We start from the raw sequence: 22,029 nt of genomic DNA on the forward strand, positions 1-22,029 counted from the left end.
CCACAGGCTAGCTGCTCCTTACAATGTGAATGTTAGAATGTATTCATAAGAAGCGTCTGCATATGCTGTTGAGCTGGAGGGACCAAAGTTCCCCTAAAGCTTCAGTGCACAGCCCTCATGGCTATCCCAGCAGGGCGATGTTAGCGTGCGCTTCCAAACTGGGAAGGAGGGATCTGTACTACTGTCTCCCCTAACAGCAGCAGTCAACTTGCAGATCACTCCTGGGGTCACAGGACTGGCTTCTGATGCACATTCATCATTTCTGGCCAAGTTTCCTCTTGCTGGAGTTCATCCGCAATCTGACTTCTAATGAAAGGTAATTCAGCCATCCATCCTGGGAAGTGGCAGCTGTGTCTCATCTCTAAACCTACCATGAGATACCTCAGGCACCTTGGCGCCTCTTACAAAATCCCAGTCAGAAGTTATTTGGGGGCAAGCTACGCAAATACATGTTGTGATGTGATTGCTAAGGAAGGCAGGCAAGGCAGGACTATCAGGAGTTTCTCTTGCAAGTGGGTGAGAAGATGAGCCGTGGGCCTTGTATCTCTCTCCTCCATGCATGGGAAAGCAGCCTGGTGTGTTGGAGTAGGCAAACGTTTACCAAAGAAGGGTTAAACGGGCCATCTCCTTAACTGCTGCCAGTATGCCCTAATAAATTAATAATAATAATAATAATAATAATAATAATAATAATGCCAGTATGCCCTAATAAATAATAAATAATAATAATAATAAGCATTAGGGGAAAGAGAGCAGCCACATGTGGATTCAAGTTGAAAAACCACAGAGCTGCCTTGCGTTGTTTGGTTCTCAGATAAAACACACATGCAAATTGAGAAGGTTTGATGATTAATATAAAGTGAGGGCACAGAGTCTAGTCTAAAACAAATAAAATAAAATAAAATAAATAAAATGCATCCGCAGTGCCAGCCTCACATTTAGAGGGGCTGAGATCTCGCTAGTATTCTACATGGAAAGGCATCATCGCTTGCATTTTTTACTGATGCTCATGATGTGCTTCCATACATGTCTCAACACCTTTATTTTTGTACAGAGATAATGTATTTTAAGTACAGACCAATTATTGTTTGTTCCTGTTTGGGACAGATAATCTGGCAAATGCCGACCTTGGCCGACAGCTGCAATTCTAGGCCGTTCCTTGCTTATGAGTAAACATGCAGGTCCTGTGCTGCTGTTGCAGCCAGCGTGCCTGAGTGTATCCTGCCTGATTCTATTACCTTCCTCCCTCTGAAATATATTTCTCTCTTGCGCTTAATAATTGCCTCAGGGCTTTGTCCACAGGAGTGTGATGAGGTTTCTCAGCCAGAGCTTTATATTTTGAGAAATGGCACAGAGCCATACTATGCAGAAAGGTCAAATTCTACTTAGACGATGAGACTCTTGCCAGATTTATTATTATTATTATTTATTTCTAGCTCTTTATTCACACTTGTCTCAAGCCAGCAACAAGGGTAGAAAGTATCCCATCCCAATGTAGTAATGGTTGCAGGAGCGCAGCCCAGTTTGCAGAGTAATGTTACACTCTAGTTCTGGCAGAAGTGACCAAGATGCGGGCAGCATAAAGACACCTGGACTTCGAGGTTTCCTAGGTTAATAATATTATCACGCCCTCTGACCCTCTGTGCAAAGGCACACCATGTGAATTCAAGGCTTTGAACACCATTATGTGCCTAAGGGACAAAGTACTAGTGTTACATGACAAAAGGGAGGGCGGTAAATCTCCAGTTAAAATGCAGCAACTCAGTGTTTGAGATGGGCACGTTTAATATGTTTTTGAGAATAGGGAACAACCGTACAATCGGCCTGTCTCGATCCAGAAGTGCCCTGTGACTTGCCAACATTTCATGCTGGAAGAGGGACACTGAGCAGCTGCTTGTGGTATCAAATTTATCTGTCTACATCAGCAACTACCACTGCCACCCAGAACAGAAGGAAATACAGCAGTCAGCAGCTGGCTCGTAGCAAAAATGGAATAGAAGGTACAAGCTACCAAACACTTCAGCTCCATGTAGAACACTGAAAAGGGTAGTGGAAGCACCTATCTACAAGATTACATAGGAGAACTTCATGAATACTTACCGCGGGCAAGCCCCATATCCCTTCTCTGTTGCTCCAGCTTGAAGGCTTGTGCATGCCAGTCCTTGCTGATGTAGCCACACGTGCCCTAGGGATTAGTGCTCAGTTGTTTCTCTTTCAGAAATGCAGTGTGGCAGCCATTTAATGCTCCAGGTAAAATGTGCTATGTGGCCTCTCAGCAGTTGGGTCTTCAAAGGAGGCCCAGCACTTCTTTACTTCCTTGCTTGCTGCTACAGACTAACCCAATTGCATTGTGAAGCATTTAGCATTTCTGTAAATTAAACACTTATTTAAACTGCAGGAGACGGGTTCCTTCAAACACCCCCCCCCCGCAACACTGTGCCCATTGTCCTTGACCCTTTATTTCATGAATTAAAATTAAGGAAGAGGTGGACTTGTTTGTATTGGAAGAATTCATACTATAAGCTAGATAACAAGAATACAAACCTGTCTCCCCCCGAAAAAACCCCCCCACTGGGGAATGAGATGAAAGTAGTGCTTCAAGAGGTTGTACTCAACATCAGATTAACAACAGGCCAGGCCTAGGTACAAAACTGATAGGAATCTGGTGGTTTAGCCTGCTCCTCGCTAGCAAATCAATAACAAGCCCCCAAAGGTCCCCTGTACTAATTAGGGCACAACTATCTCCACCCAAGTGTTTCCACTAGTGCTCTGTAAAATGGGGGTAAAACACTGCCTAGGAAGCAAGCTGTGGATATTTGTTGTGTCACATGTGGCCTTTGTTCTGCAAGCTTTGCCAGTTTCCTCTAGATCATTGGTTCTCAACCTGTGGGTCCCCAGATGTTGTTGGACTACGACTCCCATCATCCCTGAGCTCTGGCCTTGCTAGCTAGGGGTGATGGGAGTTGTAGTTCAACAACATCTGGGGACCCACAGGCTGAGAAAGGCTGCTCTAGATGCTGCTTTAAAAAACAAATAAGCCCACAATAGCAAAACCTCAACCTTTCTGCTACCTTCCCAGCCATCCTCCTGTGCTACTAAATAAGGTTCAGGTAGGGCACTAGGAAGTATTTGAAAAGGCTCCATGTGCTGCTGAACTCACTCACACTCACACTCACACAGCCCCCTTGCTGGCTTAAGGTGGGGATTGACTACAGCTGTAAAGTGGTGTTTTTAAATTTGCTTGCCACCATCCACAAGAGCAGTATAGAAGTCTAGAACACACAGTGACTAACAGACGCTCTCATGAGTATTGGCACAACACCTGATTTTTGTGCCTTTAGCATGAGTCAGAAATACAGCAGGTACAGATTTTCCTGCACCTCTGAGTTTGCTTCCTGAGAAAGGAGCAGTGCCTGTCGCAAGGTAAGCTCATCTGCCCTTCCTCTATCACAGCTCTGGCTTAACCTATGAAACCCCAATAAATTATGCTGGCTTCAACGCATAGTAGATGTTACGATGAGAGCAGGCAGAAGATGGCTTATTTTAAAAATGTTTTATTTTTAGTGTTATTATTATTGGACCAATGGTATTTGACACACATGCTGGGAGCTGTATGGAAATCAGCACTGATAAAAAATACAGCAATTATGACCCGTATCAATAAAATATACACTGTAAATAGCCTCTCTCTCTCTTTTCTTTTAAAAAAACCAAAAACCAGCACAATCCAAAACATAGCTCTCTAGCTCTGTCTTCATGCAGCCTCTCAGGTGCTGAATGCATTTTGATGCTATAGACCACACACACCCTTAAGCGTTTCTTGTTCAAATGCAGTGCCAAAAGGAACGTGGCTTGGAGGCCGAACTGCGCTGTAGCCACTTAGCAACACTCCCACCCTCAAAGCTGCGCTCCACGGAACTCATTGTGCCTGTGAATCCTCCACTCTCCCATTTCACCGAATGTGGAAGGAACCCAAGTGTAACGGATAGAAACCCCACACAAAAACAGCCCATGTTGATACCACCAGTTGCACCCGTGCCATGCCCGACAGCTGCCTACGACGGAAAGAAATGTGGGGTAATTATACAGAGTATATCAGGTGAAAATGGGGCCCGTGCAAATAGCACTGCCTAGTGTGCTTGCTTGGAGGTGCCAGTAGTGTTCAGCAGCCTATAAAGCCTACCTTCCCTTGTGGAATCGCCTGGAGTTTTATACCTCAATGCTTGGAGGAGTACCATTTCTGCCTTTGGCTGCTGTTCCTCCAATCCAAATGTCTCCCAGTTGGAGAATAACAGCACTCAGCCCTGTTGGAATGAAAGCCACTCTTCCCATTACATAAGAGGCATATTGCACCCATGTGGATAAAGGGATTGGTTTGTCGTTTTGTCATCTTATGCCTACCACTGACTTTTGCTCTGGATATTGCATCTAGATTAACCTGTCTCAGGGGTTTAGAAAAGGAAAAGCTGCACAGCTCTGGAGCAAATGCTGTTTTGCAGTATTTCCACCACCCAAAGCCAGCATTGGTGGTAGGCAACTTCCTCAAAAGGAGAGAGGTTTCATGGCCTCATCTGCTTGTTCTGTAGGCACTTAAGCATTGCTCTCTCATAGTAAAAAAAAAAATCTGTTCTGAGCCACATCTGCTTCTTACAGAGGAAGGGGAGGCTGGACAACGAAAACTGGTGTAAAGCGTGAGCAGGCTCAATCTGCTTTACAACCATCTTGGGTGAAGGTCTCTTGCTATGCCCTCCTTGCTCGCTAAGGCAGTCAATGCGCGACACGCTTTAAAATAAAAAAAGGTAAATTCTGCATCCTATATAAATCATGCAAATTTGCTTTATTTGCACAATTTGTTTACTTTGCATAATTTATTCTGCTGCTGATCCTATAGAGTGGCATAAGCATAGAAACCTCGAACACTGGAAATGGTACCTTTCCCCTCCACTTCTGGTAATGCTTTCTTCTCATTCCTGACTTTTACCGATCGTAACTTTTAACATAACATTTTGTATTTTATGTAAACAGCTTAGAGGTGCTTTCAACAATTTAAATGGAATTTAAATAAATAAAATGCAAGGTGCCCTTGTAGGAATATGGTAAGAAGTGTGTGTTGTCTCACTATTGGCCGTGGATGATCCTTGGAGCAAATGTTGCTTGGAGCACTGGGAGTCACCCTTAGCTGCCTCTACAGCTTACATAGTAAGCCTGGTTTGCCAACTATTAGCCCTGCTGGGACCGGCCTCCCATAACACTTACAGACGGGAAAAACCGAGGCCAGGAAACAATAAGGTTGGGAAGCAAAATAAAGCCCAAAATGAAACTCAAGCCTCATGGTAAGCTGGACCGTTCAACTTCCACCCTAAACTGATAGAAAGAGGGCTGTGTATGACAAACTACATAGACTATATATTACATATATCAAGCGAATTTGCAAGATCTTGCTGATGCTACCTGTATTCTGCTTCCCTGCCCTTTCATGGCAAGGAAGGGGGTTACTGAAGCCCTGTAGCAGCAGCAGCAGCAGCAGCAACTAAACCTCACCAGGGAACCAGTAGCCTCTCCAGCTTCTGAGGTTTGTTCAGGCTTATCCTTGCAATCATAATGGCTAGAAACTTGCTTTTCTTTCCAAGTGAAAGAAGAGGTTCTTACGAAACCACATTCTGCAGCAAGTATTGTATTCTGTGGCCTTAAGAACAAAAAAAAACAAAACACATTTTCCACTGAATGGCAGTACACACAAAGCCCTGGTTGTACTCGCCAGGGTATGGCGAGCGCAATTTGAAAAGACACACCAGCGCAGATGGATGGTTAGTAGACTTAACTCACATTCCCATGGTGCCAGGGAGAATCCTGCATTTGGCAACAACCTACTTGCTTTCCATGCATGTGGTATGAATGGATGGGGCTTCAAAAGCCACAAGGGATGGAAGGATAGCTGTTTAAATAAAAACAAATGTTGGTTATTCCTGATGCTATAAGAGGCCACATGATAAATAACGTACTCTTAAGCAGCAATTCTTTACACACTTACCTGGGAGTAAGTCCTACTGAACTCAGTGGGACTTACCCTGAGTAGACATGCATAGATAGGACTGCACAGCTAAGGGTGCTTTCAGACTGTGGGCTATTAGTGCTACCCAGTCATTACCCTTTTGCTATGAGCTACATGCACAACTGCAACAGGCCTTCCCCCAATTCAGCTGGTGCTGTGTTCTATGTGTGCATGTACATCCTGCCATGTTCTGTTCACAACAATGGGCTTAACATAGCCATGTGGGTGGGCGGCTAACAGTGAAGCTAATGAACCCCTTCAACGGTATTTAATTTTATCACCAACATTTAAATTTGGGCTAAAATGCTCTTTTCACAGAAGTGCTGTTGCTCAAATATTTTATTTTAATGTGAAAAGGCATTCGAACGCTTTGTTGTTGTTGTTTTTAAATGTACGCTGCTCAAATGGCACCGGTTGAAAAGGTAATAAGGAAAGAGTGCCCCAGTTGAAGAGGTACAGCCATAGGGTTCAGTTGCTGGGAGCCCCACTGCACGTGTCAAAAGCAGATCTCTGAGGAAGAGGGAGCAAGGAACACAAGGGCAGCACCAAGGTGGCTTAACCCTGTGCTGCTGTTCCATTTCTTCTTACATCAGATTCTCCCAAAACAAAATCATAGAAACATAGTGAAAAGCAGAAGAGGGGAGGGGAATGATTTGATTGCAATGCATGTGATTGCCCTGTAAAAAGTGAGTGGACGAAGAATGGCCATTCCAGAATAAACTCAATAGTGCGGAAGCATCACTAAGCCAAATGCAGAAACCCAACTGTGCTGGCTTTATAGCAAACCTGACTTTATAATGTTGCAAATAGCACAGTGGGCTACAGCACAGCCTGGCTCCTAGCCACCAATACATGTTGGCACAGGTGCTAGAAATGTATGCTTCACAACCCAAAGCAGCTGGCACTGTGAGAAAGCAGGCTTTCTCCCCTTTGCCCACTTGCAGTTGGCTCCAGCTCCAGAGAATTCCTGAGCCAGAAAGAAATTAAGATGAAGGGGTAACCAATGACAGTTCTTCTGTTCTTCCCACACATCTTGCAAGGTGGCAGTTAGTTGCTTCCAGCTCTGCTGGTAAAACTAGCAGGAGTGCTTGCAGGTGGGGATAAGATACTGGAGCAATTTGTGCGTGGTCCACCTCAAATTAAACCCACAATGAATTGACTGGAACCACAGAGGCCAAAACCCTTGGGCCATCAGTAGTTGTGGGCACATTACTAGCGTTCATGGAATTCCCTGCTTCTCTCTTTTTTTGTCCAAGTAACTATTGGGTAGAGAGTGGAATCCTGGCAAGAAGTACACCCTGCTCCCTTTCGCCCGAGTGGCTTCGTGTCTCTATCCAGTAGAACAGTTTATGCATGGTTCTCACTTGTCTTCCTTCCATGCCCAAATGAAGAGCAACTGGGAAGCTGTGCACATGCAGAGAGGTTGCCACAGAGCCAACAGAGCTTCTCCTCCTGTTCCCCTCCAAGACGCACGTGAACTGCAGAGGTAAAAGCCGCTTCTGTTTCTGCAGCAAACCTTCCTTCTCTAACAGAGGGTCCAACCTGGAATTCTGTTGCATTGTCAAGCAAATTCTAGTGCAAATTCCTGGACCGTGGAGTGCCCTGGATTCCTCCTGTTCTAGTTAATGGCTAGTGTGCTCTGATGCAGCAACGAGGGGGAAGAGAGAGAGTTCCACTGAGCCCCTATGGCAATCCCACCAGCTGCTCACAGCTGCACTCGTGCCAGGATGGGCCATATCCAAAGTGGATGCTACTTACTGGGAACACTGTCATTCTGATATGGAGACAGCTGGACATCTTGCATAAATATCTGCCCAAAGCCATGGGACAGAGCCATTTTACAGCTTTGGAAATCATTCATTCAGAAGGATTTGCCTGGACTTAGGATTCTTGAAGCTGCGATGTTCTGGTTGGAGAGGTTAACAGCTAACAAACCACTCTTCCTTTTTTGCAGGGTGGGAGAGAGGCCCTTTTCCCCCAGCCTTGAGGTTCCCATTTTGGGTTTCCCCCTTTAGCCACTAGAAGCAGTACCTCATTCTGCTCAATAAGAAGGGGTAGCTCTTGTCTGTAGGTGGCACTTGTGTGTGGCTTATGTAGCAAAGCAAAATGCAGAAAACAGAAGTTGCAGAAATCCCTCTTGCATTCTGTCCTCTCTGGCTCCTGGGAATAGGCATGTGCTGGTGTGCATGGAGCGCAACTCACTGGGGGAATGAGTTGCAGCAGCCAAATGAAACTGGGCAGGAAAGAAAATGTGCTGTGATCTTTGCAGTTCTTCCTGGGTCAGACCTGCTGCCCCTGCTCTGGTATATCCCGGCATCAATGCTAGAACTGCTTATTTGCTGGCTCCTCCTCCAGTCCATGATTTCCTTTGGAGTTCTCTTCCCAGTTGGCCACACTGGCCAGAAGTGTGGGTAGCATCACAGATTCAGCTGTTCGAGCAAGATCAAACCACAAACACCTGACGGTGAATGCCCTGAAGTCTGGCAGCCCCGACCAGGAGAACAAGCTTGAGCAACAGTTTTCTGGTTGCCACAAGGAGAGGGAATTGAGTCAACAGCAATACTATCTCTGTCACTTACCCAGGCATAATGCAAACTTTAGTGAAGAAAAACCGAACAAGAGCACTGCTACTTCCAAAGTCCAGGGCTATCCATTTGTGTTTAGGGACTATACAGCAAGGAGATAACTGCAGGCATCGTGTATATGCTGGTCTGCAGTAGGAGAGGGACTAAATATGTGTATTTGACCTCAGCATACAAGGAGGCTGTGAACAGAGCATGGCTAACTTTCCATGCCTGGCAGCTCTTTCGGCAAGGACAGCAGATCTCACAAAGACCAAGGAAGCAACAGTTCCCAGCAAGGAATGCCATGCACATAACAATATTCTGGCTTCCAGGGGAGGGAGGGCAGGGAGAGACAAAACTATTGCTTCAAACACACTTCTAGGTGTCCTCGCTGGTGCCCAGGATGTGAAGAATCAAGAAACCATCAGCAGGACTCTTAAACATTACTCACTTAAAATGTTCCACCGAAGTTTATAACTGTCCTTAGGAATGCAGCTTCACTGATTCCCAGCTGGCTAAGATTGGTGTGTGGGGAGTAGGTTGGAAGAAGATGAGAAGAAGGAGGATCTTAAAGCCACCCCCACCTCTGTTCATCCGGTAAGATGAACAGTGGGGGCATTGTGCGTGTATATAAATTAATGCTTAAGTATGGGGGTGGGGAATGAACAAGAGGTGAGATATTAGATCAGCTTGGGTAGCTCAGCTGGTTACAGCATGGTGGTGATAATGCCAAGGTCGCAGGTTCGATCCCCGTATGGGGCAGTGCATATTCCTGCATTGCGAGGGCTTAGACTAGATGATCCCGAAGGTCCCTTCCAACTCTACAATTCTAGGATATATAATAGAAGAGGTACATAAAATTATGCATGGTGTGAAGAAAGCAGATGGGGAGAGTAGTATTACCCTCTGATAATACTAGAATTCGAAAACGAAGCTGAATTTTGCAAGATTCGGAACAGACAAAAAGAAGCACTACGTCACACAGCAGCGTTCAAGACTATGGCACTTGCTCCCACAAGAGGCAGTGACAGTCACAAATCTGGGTGGCTTTAAAAAAAGATGAGATAAATTCATGGAGGTCAGGGTTATGGGTGGCTACTAGCCACCATGGCTATGCCCTGGCTCCACCATCAGATGCAGTGGGGAATCCCAAGTGAGGAGAGTACTGCTGTATTCATGCCCTGCCCTATAGGTTTCCCACCAGCATCTAGTTGGCCACTGTGAGAACAGGGTGTTGGACTAGAAGGGCCACTGCCTGAACCCGCAAGTGCTCTCCTTCTGCTCTTAGAAGTGCATTATGCCCCTTGTGGAACTAAAAAGAAGAGAAGAGTCATCGGCCCTGATGTCAAGAGAAACAGCCAGAGACGTGAAAGAACAAAAAGGCCTCTTAAGAAAAGAATGTTTTGCTGCTGTCTCGGGCTCCTGTGGCCATGGTTGTCCTCTAGCCCCTGTTTGGAAATGGTCCACAAATACGGTTGTTAGCAGCTGCTACCTGCACCCTTGATTTCCAGTATCTGTGTTTGGTCTATAGCCCCAAAAGGCCACAACCCCCGAGTGTAGACCCCCTCATTACTTTTCCTCCCCCCCCCCCCAAATCCCAAATTGCACAATTATCCTAAAGTTTAAACTGATAAAAGATTTAAACCAAAAACAAAAGAAAGCAACCATGATGCTCTTCCCCCCTCCCCCGGTTCCCTCCTTCCAGTCCTTTCCCCCACCCCATCCCCAAGAAACCTTGATAAAAGTTAACTCTTTACATCTCTTTGGCAACAATAACTTAAATCTGCCGCTCTGTTAGGGCAGGTGATATAGCGTAGGTTAATTTTTTTTTTACAAAAATAGTCCCGGTAGCCGTTTGACCTGCTTTTGCTACACATCTCGTCAGGAGTCTCCTCCTGTATGTTAAGTTCCTCTAGGAGTTGCGAAGGGAAGTTGGAGTCTCTCCCCACATGACCAAGTTTGGCATTTTGACACAAACCCAGCCTACCCACTTGCTGACGGGACACAGCTTGGCACCCCAGAAAACCTCCACCTAAACAATACTGTGGTAGGGAAAATAGGAAGGTTCTACAGCGGGTGTGTTGGGGGGCAGGGAAGAGAGGTGGGCATCTGCACCACAAAATTCCCCCCTGCTTAGAGGGTTTTGTTTTGTTTTTTAAGTTAACCTTGCATTTCCTGCACATCCCCTTTCTTTCCTGCTTAGGCAGCCATTTCCTAACAGGCAGGGAGACTTCCTAACAGGCAGGGAGACTTCCTAACAGGCAGGGAGGCTGCTTTCCCCAAGGCAAGGTTGGAGAAAGGATGCACCAAAGGCCATTAAGGCACAGCTCCTGTACCACTAAGTGCTCCAGTAGTGGTGCAGCTGAACAGATGGTAAAGGGGCCAGCAGTAGTTGCAGAATCTATACGTGGGAAAAGGAGGGGCAGCAGAAACACACTGTGGAAAGGGAAGACTGCTACTGAGCCCGTCCCACAAATGAAATTGCCACCTTAACCTCATCTAGCTCCCCTACGTGGCACTTGAGTTTGCCTACCATCCATTCTCTCGCCTCTCCCCTTATTTGATGTGCAGCCGAACAGCAGGCTACACCCGACACAGCCAGGTGTAGAGGGAGGGGGGCAAGATGGGACTTGCAGTCACAAGGAAGGGAGAGAAGGAAGGAAGGAGTACTCAGCTTTCAAGGGCCAAATTTAAGCATGTCTGTGTCAGTGCAAGGCTATGTGCTCTCGCTTCCGCTCTCTATTCCGTGCTGGGCTTGGAAAGCACACATGAGAAGCTTACAAGAACAGGCAGGAGGAAGAAAAGGTGGTGGTGATCTCAAGGCAGTGCCCCAATTTGGGAAGCCAATGTGGGTCGAAACATCCAAGAGGCATGAGCTGGAGAGGGAGGAGGGGGGTATCAAAATGGCTTGGGTGGAGGGGGCAGCGATGTTAGCGAGGTCACAGCTCTACCCTTTAAATGCTATAGGTTCTATAGGTCTATATGTCTATCTGTACATATACACACCCTCACACACACACACACACACACACACCCTCACATCCACACGCTTGTCACAAAATCGTCACGCCGTGGGGCATCTCCAGCCTAGCAGCAGTCAAGAACTGTCCAATAAAATCCGCCTCTTAAAAAAGAAGAATATATATATAGTAAGAGTGAGCCCCCATCACCACCACCATGGAGTTCTCTGCTCCACCCAAGTTCTGGGCCTCCATCCTTACTCCTTAGCCCCGATGCAGAAACCGATGCTGTAAGGGGCAAGTCCAAAATCAAGCCCATGGCTAAGCTCATTCTCTGTCGCCTCTGTTTTCACTGCTTCCTAAAAAAAAAAGGGAAAAGGCAGAGTTAGTAATGGGGCATCACAACCTTAAAGGAGGCCTTGTACGCCTCCTCTCCTCTGCATAGCTTTCCAAGTTGCAGAATCCATTCTTACTGCATCAAATGCAACCAAAGGAGAGACAAATTCCCAGCCCAGCCCCCATGACTTAAGCCAATTTTACAGTTCATGCCACCAGCCCCTCAACCCACTCTACAATGATTTTGGTGTGTTTTTTAAAGGACAAATACAATTAAGGTTCCCCAACATAGAACAGAGTGCAAGCAGGCTTGCATCTTATGTTGCTTTGGACACAGAAGCCCCATTCAAAAAATTCCGCCTCAGGCACTCAGCGAAGGTAGATGAATGGGGCTTTGCCCTCAGCCGAACCACTTCTACCTACCTTGCTATTTACCACCAGTCCAGGCTGCTGTCATTGGCTCTGGCTCCCCCTACTGTTGGCCTCCCTGCCGTCCTCCCTACTACTCCCAATGGGCACCAATCACCACTGCAGAACCCGACCCAGATTATGCTTTGCAACCTGACCCTCGCTGGCCAGAGCTTGTAATCCAGAGAGGAGTCCATAATTTGCCTGTAGTTCCTTCACTTGCCTATCATTGATGGTGCACCTGATCATGATCCCAGTGGGTTTAACAGAACGGGCTGTGCCCAAATAAACATAGGCAAACATCCTTAGATGCTTCCATAGGAGCTATTCATTCTGGAGTGTCTTAGGTCTTCCCCCATTCAGTTATATTTTGAGAACAGGAACACACAATGTCCATCCCAACAACCATGGATCAATTCAGTGAAGTAGGGGAATATCCTCCTGGCCCTACTTCCTACAAAGCGAGCAATCACACTCTTTTTCGCACCTCAGAAGTGGGAGCAAGGGCCTCTAAGGTCCATGTGAACAAAAGGTTCTTAGAAAGGATCTCTCTTAAAAACAGATCCATATCCCTGTTGTTTCCACTTATTCAATTGCTGTGCACATTACAAAATGTGGGGTGGTTTTTTTTGGTGCATTTGGTATACTGAAATTATTTCACATAAACATGGCCTTGGTAGAATTAATTCTTATGAACTGGTGGTCCAATTAAGTGCCATCAATAAAATCACTCAACAGCATTCCCACGGAAATCAGGACTGTCCCCCATTTCCTATTCAATATTTAACTATTCCTCAATTTCCTGGTGTTGATCATGTGGCATCTAGGCCAGGCCATGTGGCTTGACAGACATTTCCTCCAGACCCAGGGACATAAAAGAGCGACATTCTTGAGACTTCTGGGCTCACCCCTTCTTCTGCTACCTGAATGCCCCTTACCTCCTACAGAACCGGTGTCCGAGTCAGTGACGTGTGTGATGGAGAACCTCGACACGGGGGCAGGTGAGACTGTGAAGCGTGAAAACTGGATGGGCAGCACCTGCTTCTGAGCTGGCACTAGTGTGGGTGGCAGTCCGGGGAGGGCAGGCTCAGGTGCCGCCGACGTCAACGATGGCATGACGGATGCTTTCACTGCCATGAGGGGGAAGTCATCTTCCCACTCAAAACCACCACCTGAAGAGGGAAGACACACAGTGGAAGGGTAAGGAGCTGGGCCCAAAATCCCACCCCACCCCCGCTTGGCCAATTGTCCTCTGCTGCTTCCTGTTAGCCTCCCGGCCAATTGCTGCATCACCAAGTTCCTACTAGTCCAAAAGGTCTTGCTATGCAGAACCAATTTCCATCCCCCTCTAGTGGCCAAATGCAGGTTGCTTTACATAAGCTGCTGCTTGGAGCAGCCTTTCTCAACTTGTGGGTCCCCAGATGTTGTTGAACTACAACTCCCATCTCCCCTAGATAGCAAGGCCAGAGCTCAGGGATGATGGGAGTTGTAGTCCAACATCTGGGGACCCACAGGTTGAGAACTGCTGGCTTGGAGCAATGCACAGAGGCTGGAATCCGCAGCCCATAATCTGTCCAATCAAGTGACACATGGCCTTCCAGTTGTCATCGACTACAGCTCCCATCATCCCCAAGTCTGACCCAACCCAAAGGCTATAATGGCTGCTGGGAGTTGACAACATCTGGAGGGTGCCCCAACTCCGTTGCATAGTGAAGCGGTGCAAAAATATTGCACCCAAGAGCAAACCTAGATGGGTTGAGCTCAGAAAAGCAGCCTGTGCAGGTGTCGTGATGGAAAAACATCAGGGCCCTCCCAGAGCCCTGCTCAGTTCCCTTCTGGTTTCCTACCCTTACTCTCTTCAGAGGTGCTCCCTTCCGAGGAACTGCTGGGGGCATCTGTTCTCTCTGCTGGGCTTGGGGAACCATTGCTGTCCTTATGCACAGGTGGCGCCACAGGAGGTTCTGTTACTCCCGGGAAAGGATGCTCTGCCAGTTCCTTCGTGGGGCTTTCCTGTGCGAAGATACAAATGGGCATAATTATCTCGTTGTCTCTTAGGAGCAACTCTGGGATCCAGGTTGCCCTCTAGGGAATAAACACCCTCCTAGCCTTATTTGCTCCATAATTATGGTGGCTGCCATAATTAACACCCCCCGTCCCCCGCGCTCAAACCCAGGCTTTGCAAAAAGTTTGGGTCACTCCCATATTAATGTAACTGGTTTTTTTAAAACAACAATTGAGAATCATGTTCAAATTAAGATGTGAGGCTTAGGATGAAGGTTTCTTTGTCCGGACTTGCAAGACTACGATCAAGATTAGGGGATGTTGGTAACCAGCACCTTTCAAAACAAACGATGAAAAATATACTCAGTTAAGAGATCAGCAGATGCTTATAGCTGTGGGGTGTTTCTGTTGCTTGCAGAATGGAAATTGCAGAATGCACAAAACATGTGTGTTTCCTACGAAAGAGGCACACGACTTTCGATTCGTGAGTATGCTAAAGCATACTTGAGGGCCTCTTCCGGCTGTCAACTCCAGGCCACCAGAAAACAACTCACCTGGTCAAAGAGGTAGACGGTGACATCTTCGATGAAGGAGACGGCTTTCTTCTTGCGTTCGAGGTCATCGCAGAAGGTCTCCACCAGCAGGCTGGGCATCTTGAGCAGGCTGCGCAGGTTGCGGGCGCTGTGGCTCTCGGCCACCACAATGGGCACAGCCGGCAGCTCCTCCTCACTCTCCTCGCTTTGGTCCTGGATGTTGTAGCACCGCAGCTCCTCGTCTGACTCATCGCTGTCCTCCGTGTCGTCCTCCTCTTCCTCGAGCTCGGCAGGGACAGACGGATGCCGAGAGGGCACCAACGAAAGGTCCAGAGAGAGCCCAGGGCTGCTCTGGGGCTGCTCGCCAGGGCAGCATCGTTCCTGCCCTTCCCCGGATTCCTCTGCTGCCCTTGCCACTGCATTGCTCCCCGTCCCCGCATCTCCCTCACAAGCCCCATTCGGCACATCCGGACTCGCAACCACAGGAGACAAGAAAAAGGACCTGGTGGCGGGGGGTGGCACCTGGGGCAGGGCAACAGCCTCGTCGCTCTTGCCTCTGGATGAGTCCAGCTCAGCAACAGTGACTCCATTCACTACCAGCTCTTGTGACATGCTTGTCCCCATGCCCTGGCCGCTAGTCGCTGGAGGAAAGGTACACCCCATGCCGTCTTCCTGTGGGCAAGTGGGCTCAAGCAAGGTAGGCCGAGACTCGCCTGAGCTATTTTGGGCGGGGTCCTTCCCCAACTCTCCAACGTCCGCCTGGGGGAGCTCTGGCTCGTGCCCCTCAGAACCATCACTGTCCCCTTCCCCGTCCTCCCGAGTCCCCCCTTCGGTATCGTAGTCGGAGAAGTAGGCCGAGTCACGGTAAGGGTTCTTCTCGTCTAAGGCCTGCAGCTCAGCGCTGAAGGAGTTGGAGAGGCTCAGCTCTTTGGCTGGGCCCTCAGGGCCATCCGGTGCCTTTTCTAGCTGGGTGAAGGACTCGGGCTCCCGTGGCTCGTGAGGCTCCTTCAGGACAAATTCAGGCGACTCGTAGTTCTCTGTGTCGTAGCCGCTGTCTAAGGCTTTAGGCTGGCTCGAGGGCACGTAGGCTGTGGGGCTGAACGCCTCGCAGGAGCTGGTGGTGGAGGGGATGTCCAGTGACTCCAGTGAGTCAGGGGTCTCCACCTGCTTCTGCAAGGACTTGAGGGTGACTATGACGTCCTGCCGCTCGGTACAATCAACTGGGAAGTCAGTGAAGACCCCGGATGTGAGCTCAGCCGTGTCCTCGTCACTGGCCTCATCCAAGTCAGGGAAGCTGGCGCTGGAAACCGTCTTGTCTGGTGTCCTGTCCTGCTCACTGGTTGTGGTGTTCTTGCCACTGTCCACGTTGATCTCTCGCGGCACCTTGGGTGAGCATTCGGCCGAGGCCTCTTCCACCACGACGGGGTCTTCCCCAGTTCCTAGTGCCTCCTCCTCTGGCACGGTGGCATCCCCTGTGTCCGTGTTGTTGACAGGTTCCAGCGTTGACGCCACTGAATCCGTGTCCCCTGGTGGTGGTGGAGTGGTGGCAGCCAGGAGGCACTCCACCCCGCTCTCAGCCAAGGGATTCGTGGCATCGCCTGCGCCGATCTCTACGCTGGCAACCTCGGCTGACGCTCGTTCCTCTGAAGGCAAGTCGGTGTCCGGGCAGGGGGAGCCCGTGTGAGATGATGCCACCCGCTCCTCGCCCAAAAGGGCCGCTCGCAAGTCCTCAATGCCTAGCGTGGGGCCGTCACGGGGTACAGTACACAGCGGCTCTGCCATGAGCCCCTGGAAAGTGATCATGTGGCGGTAGCACCAGCTGTCTTTGGCAGGTGGCTCACACGGCGGCAGCAGGTGGCAGCTGTTGTTATTGGCGGAGGTGTTGGACGTCCAGTTCTTGCTGGAGGAAGGGGACCCATTGTTCTCATCCCCTTCACTCCCAGGGCTGCCACACGAGTTCTCCTCCTCCTCTTCCTCCTCCTCCTCCTCTCCCAGTTCCAGAGTGACCGAGTCTGCCACTGCGGCCTCCTCCTTGTAGGCGTAGCCCACCGAGGGTGAAACACCAAGCGGGTCAGCAAATATGCTTTTCTGCGGAGCTGCCACGGGCCACTCGGAAGCCCCATGCTCCTCAAGCAGGTAGTCCTCAGGGCCGTCTTTCAGGGAGGCCTCGTAGTACGGCGAGGCCTCCTTGTCCCCTTGCCCTCCATAGGAGTAGTAGTCAGGGGGCTCCCAGTGGCCGCTGTCCCCATGTGCACCAGAATGTCCCAGCAGGGGCTCCATGGTGAGCGAGACGGTGGGGCTGCTGTTTGACTCATAGCAGCCCTCTTTGGCTTGCCAGTGTGAGGGGCGGCCAAACTCCGGGCTGTAGGAGCACATGGTGTAGTCGAGGTCCGTCCCGCTGCCCTCGGAAGCCGCCTCCTCAATGCGGATGTAGTACTCGCTGTTCAGGGAGGGGCTGTGAGCGCTCAGCACTGGCACCACACCTGGCGTGTGCAGGCCAGGGCAGCCCTGCACTTTGCACTCGTAGCAGGAGGGCGAGACCCCCAGGCTGAGGTGCCTGCCGTCTCCTCTTCCGCCGCTGCTGCCGCTGGCGGCGTAGTAGAGCTCGTGGTAACGCGCGGCGTCGCGAGGGCTCATGGCCGAGGCCGGCAGGTGCTCAGTCTTCCCTTGGTCCCACTTGTACTCAAAGTTCAGGCCGTGGCTCGTCTCCATGACGGTCAGGACGTCATCGCCATCGTTGGAGAAATGCTCCAGGAGGGGGAAGGACGAGAGCTCAACGCCCACGTGGCTGGAGCCCGAGCCCGAGCCGCCTCCTCCACCACCGCCGCCGCCAGGCTTCATGGAGTTCCAGCGCCGCTCAAACTCCTCCTCAGCCTCCGACGCACCCTTGGCGCACAGGTACGAGAGCAGGAGGTGCACCTCCTCAGCAGTGGGGCGCTGCTCTGGCTGCAGCCAGCAAAACTGCATCACCTCATACCTGCGCATAGGGAAGAGCAGAGGAGAGGTGAGACTCGGTTGCTCCTTTGCTCTGGGGACAACACTCAGCAATTGCGTCATTCGCAGAGCCAGCCTTCCTCTATCTACAATCTGCTCCTTGCCAGCAACCTACTTGGCAACATGCTCCTTGCTACCCTAATTCCCTAGTGAAACCCTTCTTTCTCTTCTGCACACCCCTAAAACCACCCTTTTAGACCAGTTGTGGCTAACCTTGCGCTAGGGCTGAGAAATGTCTGGCTTTCAACGTTGTGATATATCCCCAGCTAAACACTGTGATGTACCGATATATCACAATGCCTGAAATAAGGACGTAATCAGTACTATGTTTCTAGAAATAGTCACTATGAATGCCTCCCTTGGGCGCCCACCTGAGAGGTGCTAGAACTATGTTAGAGAGTGCCCACTGGCTTGTGGGGCTACCAACAAAGCTTGTGCTCTACCGACTGAGTGGCAGCCTTTTTGTTCCTTACTTAATGGATACATTTAGCAAGCTTGCAATTTGCCATTCCTGGTGGCTTGGTGTGCTGTTTGCTTAGCAAGAGGGCTAAGATGGGAGTCTGGCACCAAAGACGTTTATCAGCATCTGCCTACCCACACACCTGATCCCACCTGCCTACGGTCCAGCCTCCTCCACGCTTGCCATTTAGTGCCTGCTGGCCACCTCTGCCCCTCATGGGATGCTGTGCCCTCCCCTCCCCCGAGGGCCCTGCTTCACTCACCAGCGGTCAGACAGTGAGAGTGGGAGCTGCGGCTTAGGAAGTTTAAGCTGCTGCTCCTTGATGGCGTAAGTGAGCACCTGCCGGTCCGAGTAGTGGCAGTAGGGCTGGCTGCCCAGCTCAAAGAGCTCCCAGATGGTCACGCCCAAGGACCTGCCAAGAGAGAGGGGGCTCAAAGCACACGCGAGTGGCAGGTGGCACCACAATAGAGGGAGAGCGCCGGGTCACCCAGGCCCTTTGAACCCAGGGCAGTTGCATTTATTTGCTTGGCAAATGCACAGCTCATCCTTCAAAAGGGACAACTATCTTTAAGGGGGAGGGAGACACAATCAAATTACAATGAAAATGCAGGTAAAACTGTGGGAAGGGGGAAATAAAGTGAAAGGAACCCAAACAATTACACCAGCCAATAAAACCAAATACGCGCTCCTTGTAGCTACCAAGAGAAATTATTCTGGCTGCTGCATTCTGGACCAGTTGCGCCTTCAGTAGTCGTCCCATGTAGAATGTGCTACAGTAGCCCAGCAGGGAGATTTACCAAGGTGCACATCACACAGGAGGAGCAAACTCAGCAGGCATATCCCATGTTGCACTGTAATCACAGTTTTCCTGGCCAAAGGTTGTTTTCGAGCAAAATGTAACCTAAGCCAGAGAGTTGCCTGCTGGCTTGTGGGGCTACCAAAATAAAACTTGGATCACAGCCACTGTAAAATATTACTTAGTGATGAGATGTTTACCTGGCTCAGTAAAATCACTGCCCCCCTTCCCAAATCTGGCCTAAGGGTTCACGTTGCTGCTATCCCACCCTCCCAAGGTCACACACCCCAGGAACAGCTCCTTCCCACCCGTACCACCCCTGATTTTCTTACCAGATATTGCTGGTCTTGGTCTGGTCAACAATAAGCAGGTTGCCATGCACCTCGTCGATGAGTTCAGGCGCCACCCAGCGCAAGGGTACCCACAGTTGGTCAGCCGTCACAAAGTAGTCATCCTGCCAGGCATGCAGGGGCAAAGCAAGACAACGTCAAACCGGCACCAACAGAAACAGCAATCGCGACCTGTTGTGGATGCTTCAGCTGAGATTCCTGCGTTGCAGGGTCTTGGGACAAGATGAGCCTTCAAGTCCCTTCCTATTCTATGCTAAAGGTGGCCTAGTCTACTCCACCCAAGAACCGCTGGTGATGGAGAATAGGTCTGTCTCCACTAAGCCTGTCCCCCACCTCTCCCTATCCCTTAGACATGTTCACACTGTTGCTGGGAGAATCGCAATCCCCACTTCCCAGCCTGCCTCCAGATTTATGTTGGCAGGTCCCTGCGTACAGTCATGCCCCGGTGAAGCAGGCACAGTCCTGTTTGCCAACCACTTGTCCCTCCTGCCTTTTCTCCCCTTAAAATGTTTGCACTCAAGAGAGCCAAGTTGCCCCTCATCCCCAAGAAGGCTGCTCCCGCCATCAGCCTTGCGGGGGCCCTGAACACAAACCCCACCATCAACACTGGCTTGTGCTCCCTGTCCGGCTCCCGCCCCCAAAGCAGACTTACTTTGTATTTGCAGTGAGAGAGGCCGTAGTCGCCGATTTTGACTGTCAGGTCAGCCGTGAGTAAGCAGTTCCGCAGCGCCAGGTCACTAGACAAAAGAAACGCCCAGCGAAGATTACACAGCGGAAGGCGTGAAGCGACGGGCCGGCCAAGGGAGCCCATGCATTGTGACCCAGATCAGGCCCACAGGAGCTATGGGGCCGGGAAGTGGGAAAGGGCTGACCAGATGTTCCAGGGCAAGGTCCCAAATATGCCCTCATCGGGTTTGCTTAGCTCACCAAGACCAATAATGAATCTGTGGCTGGCCACTGGTTGACTATCCACTGAAATGCACCAAGAGTCAACTCCACAGAGAAAGATGCAGTCTGAGCATCACCGACAGCAGTCTGAACTCACGGTCAACTGCTTGCCCCCCTCTTGATTCCCCAACAATGTCCCTACAGCAAAGCTGTATCTTTGACCACGAAGTGAGATCATGGCAGAGGCAAAATTCAGCCAGTTTGTAGCTCAGTGCACTTCCCCAAAAGGAGGACTCCCATCCTCAGAAGATGGCGGAGCTCAGCCTCTTCAACAAAATCACTGATGCTGGAGTCTCTTGAGTGCCACTCACTCAGCACCAGGATATTGTTGGGGAGGAAGAGCAGGGTGACGGGAGGAGATCAGGATCTGCAGAAGGGTATCCACAGCAGGATGGTTTCTTCCTGGAGTGCAAGTTGCATGCTGGAGCCCCACGTTTCCAGGAAGGGCAAACAGGAAGAAGACAAGAACGCCGTTGCAGGACAAAGCCATCAAGCGACGCATGCCATACCTGGCACACACTGGCCATAAGTCCACATAACTTCACTCACAGGACCTTAGGACTCACTTTCTCCCTTAGGCCAAAACTTCCACCCCATGAACCCAAGGCTTCCCATTTCTCAGCCCATGAACCCTTCAGAAAATCCAAAAGTGGAAATGAAAGCCTCATCTCTGCTTCTGTGGATCATCACCACCTCCACCTCCAGCCACCAGGAACCAAACACCCCACCTCATGCTGCATTCATAAACATGGCAACACCGTCATATGGAAAGAGATCATCAGTGGTGGAATTGGGTGCAGCAGATTCCAAGTTCAGTCCTCCTAAGTAGGGCTGGGAAATACTCCTGTCTAAAATGGCAAAGAGCTGCTGCCAGTCAGTGTAGACCAGTTTTCCCTAAACTTGGGTCTCCAGTCCAGCTGGTTTTTGGACTACAATGCCCACCATCCCTGACCACAGATCCTGCTAGCTAGGGATGATGGGAGTTGTAGTCCAAAAAAAACCACCTGGAGACCCAAGTTTGGGAAACACTGGTGTAGACAAAACTGAGCTATATGGACCAATGGTCTGGCATGGAATACAGCAACTTCCACAGGGTGGCTTTGACAGTGACACCCGCTGCTCTGTGAACCACTGCGTGCACATCCCATTTTATTTCCTGCTGCATTTTGGGCTTAGCGCTTTACTGATACTGCTGGTGCTCCCCTGTCAACCCCAATGAAGAACTGGGCCCCTTTCCCAGGATTCTTCCCCACCCCAACTCCACACACTCCCATGTGAAAGTGTGGCAAAGGAACAAGACAGGAACTCTGACTCACCTGTGCACGTAGTTGTTGCGGTGAAGATGCAGCAGGCCGCAGGACACCTCGCAGGCCATACGTTGCAAGGTGAGAGGGTCCGGTGCCAGTGCCTCGGCCGCATGGCAGCTCCGCAGGTAGCCCTTCAGGTCACCCTGTCAGGGTGGCAGCAGCAGCAACAACATTACCCATGGGCACCACTGCCTACAGACCTTTCTTGTGCGGTCTCAATGGGTGGGTTGGAGGAGAACAAGAGAGAGAAAGCATCTCTGCAATGCAGCCAAGGGGGTGGGAGCCAAGCCCCAAAGAAGGCCCGAGGTGAGGGAGAGTCA

The 22,029-nt window shown here is 50.0% G+C and overlaps 1 protein-coding gene and 1 long non-coding RNA gene across 8 annotated transcripts in view; one reads left to right on the forward strand and one right to left on the reverse strand.

The window, feature by feature from the left end:
• Positions 1 to 699: 699 nt before the first annotated feature.
• Positions 700 to 5,679, forward strand: LOC308579897. The gene is made up of 2 exons (XR_014004611.1): positions 700 to 2,875; positions 2,995 to 5,679. It is a non-coding gene; the product is annotated as an uncharacterized lncRNA (long non-coding RNA).
• Positions 3,539 to 22,029, reverse strand: part of AATK (apoptosis associated tyrosine kinase) — a 90,944-nt gene continuing 72,453 nt past the window's right edge. For 5 of the 7 annotated variants that reach the window (XM_081180839.1, XM_081180838.1, XM_081180835.1 and 2 more), the window contains 9 exons: positions 21,719 to 21,852; positions 20,107 to 20,191; positions 19,437 to 19,558; positions 18,571 to 18,720; positions 14,876 to 17,831; positions 14,168 to 14,330; positions 13,259 to 13,492; positions 8,889 to 11,935; positions 3,539 to 8,856 (listed from right to left, as the gene is read on the reverse strand). In XM_081180839.1, coding sequence (XP_081036965.1) covers positions 11,904 to 11,935; positions 13,259 to 13,492; positions 14,168 to 14,330; positions 14,876 to 17,831; positions 18,571 to 18,720; positions 19,437 to 19,558; positions 20,107 to 20,191; positions 21,719 to 21,852 — 3,876 coding nt within the window. In that variant the 3' untranslated portion in view covers positions 3,539 to 8,856; positions 8,889 to 11,903. Of the gene's footprint in view, positions 11,936 to 13,258; positions 13,493 to 14,167; positions 14,331 to 14,875; positions 17,832 to 18,570; positions 18,721 to 19,436; positions 19,559 to 20,106; positions 20,192 to 21,718; positions 21,853 to 22,029 lie in introns of all 7 variants that reach the window. The other 2 variants (XM_081180837.1, XM_081180836.1) reach the window with 2 other exon arrangements.

Source organism: Podarcis bocagei (genome assembly GCF_964188305.1).
Source record: "Podarcis bocagei genome assembly, chromosome: 2".
Lineage (NCBI taxonomy): Eukaryota > Metazoa > Chordata > Lepidosauria > Squamata > Lacertidae > Podarcis > Podarcis bocagei.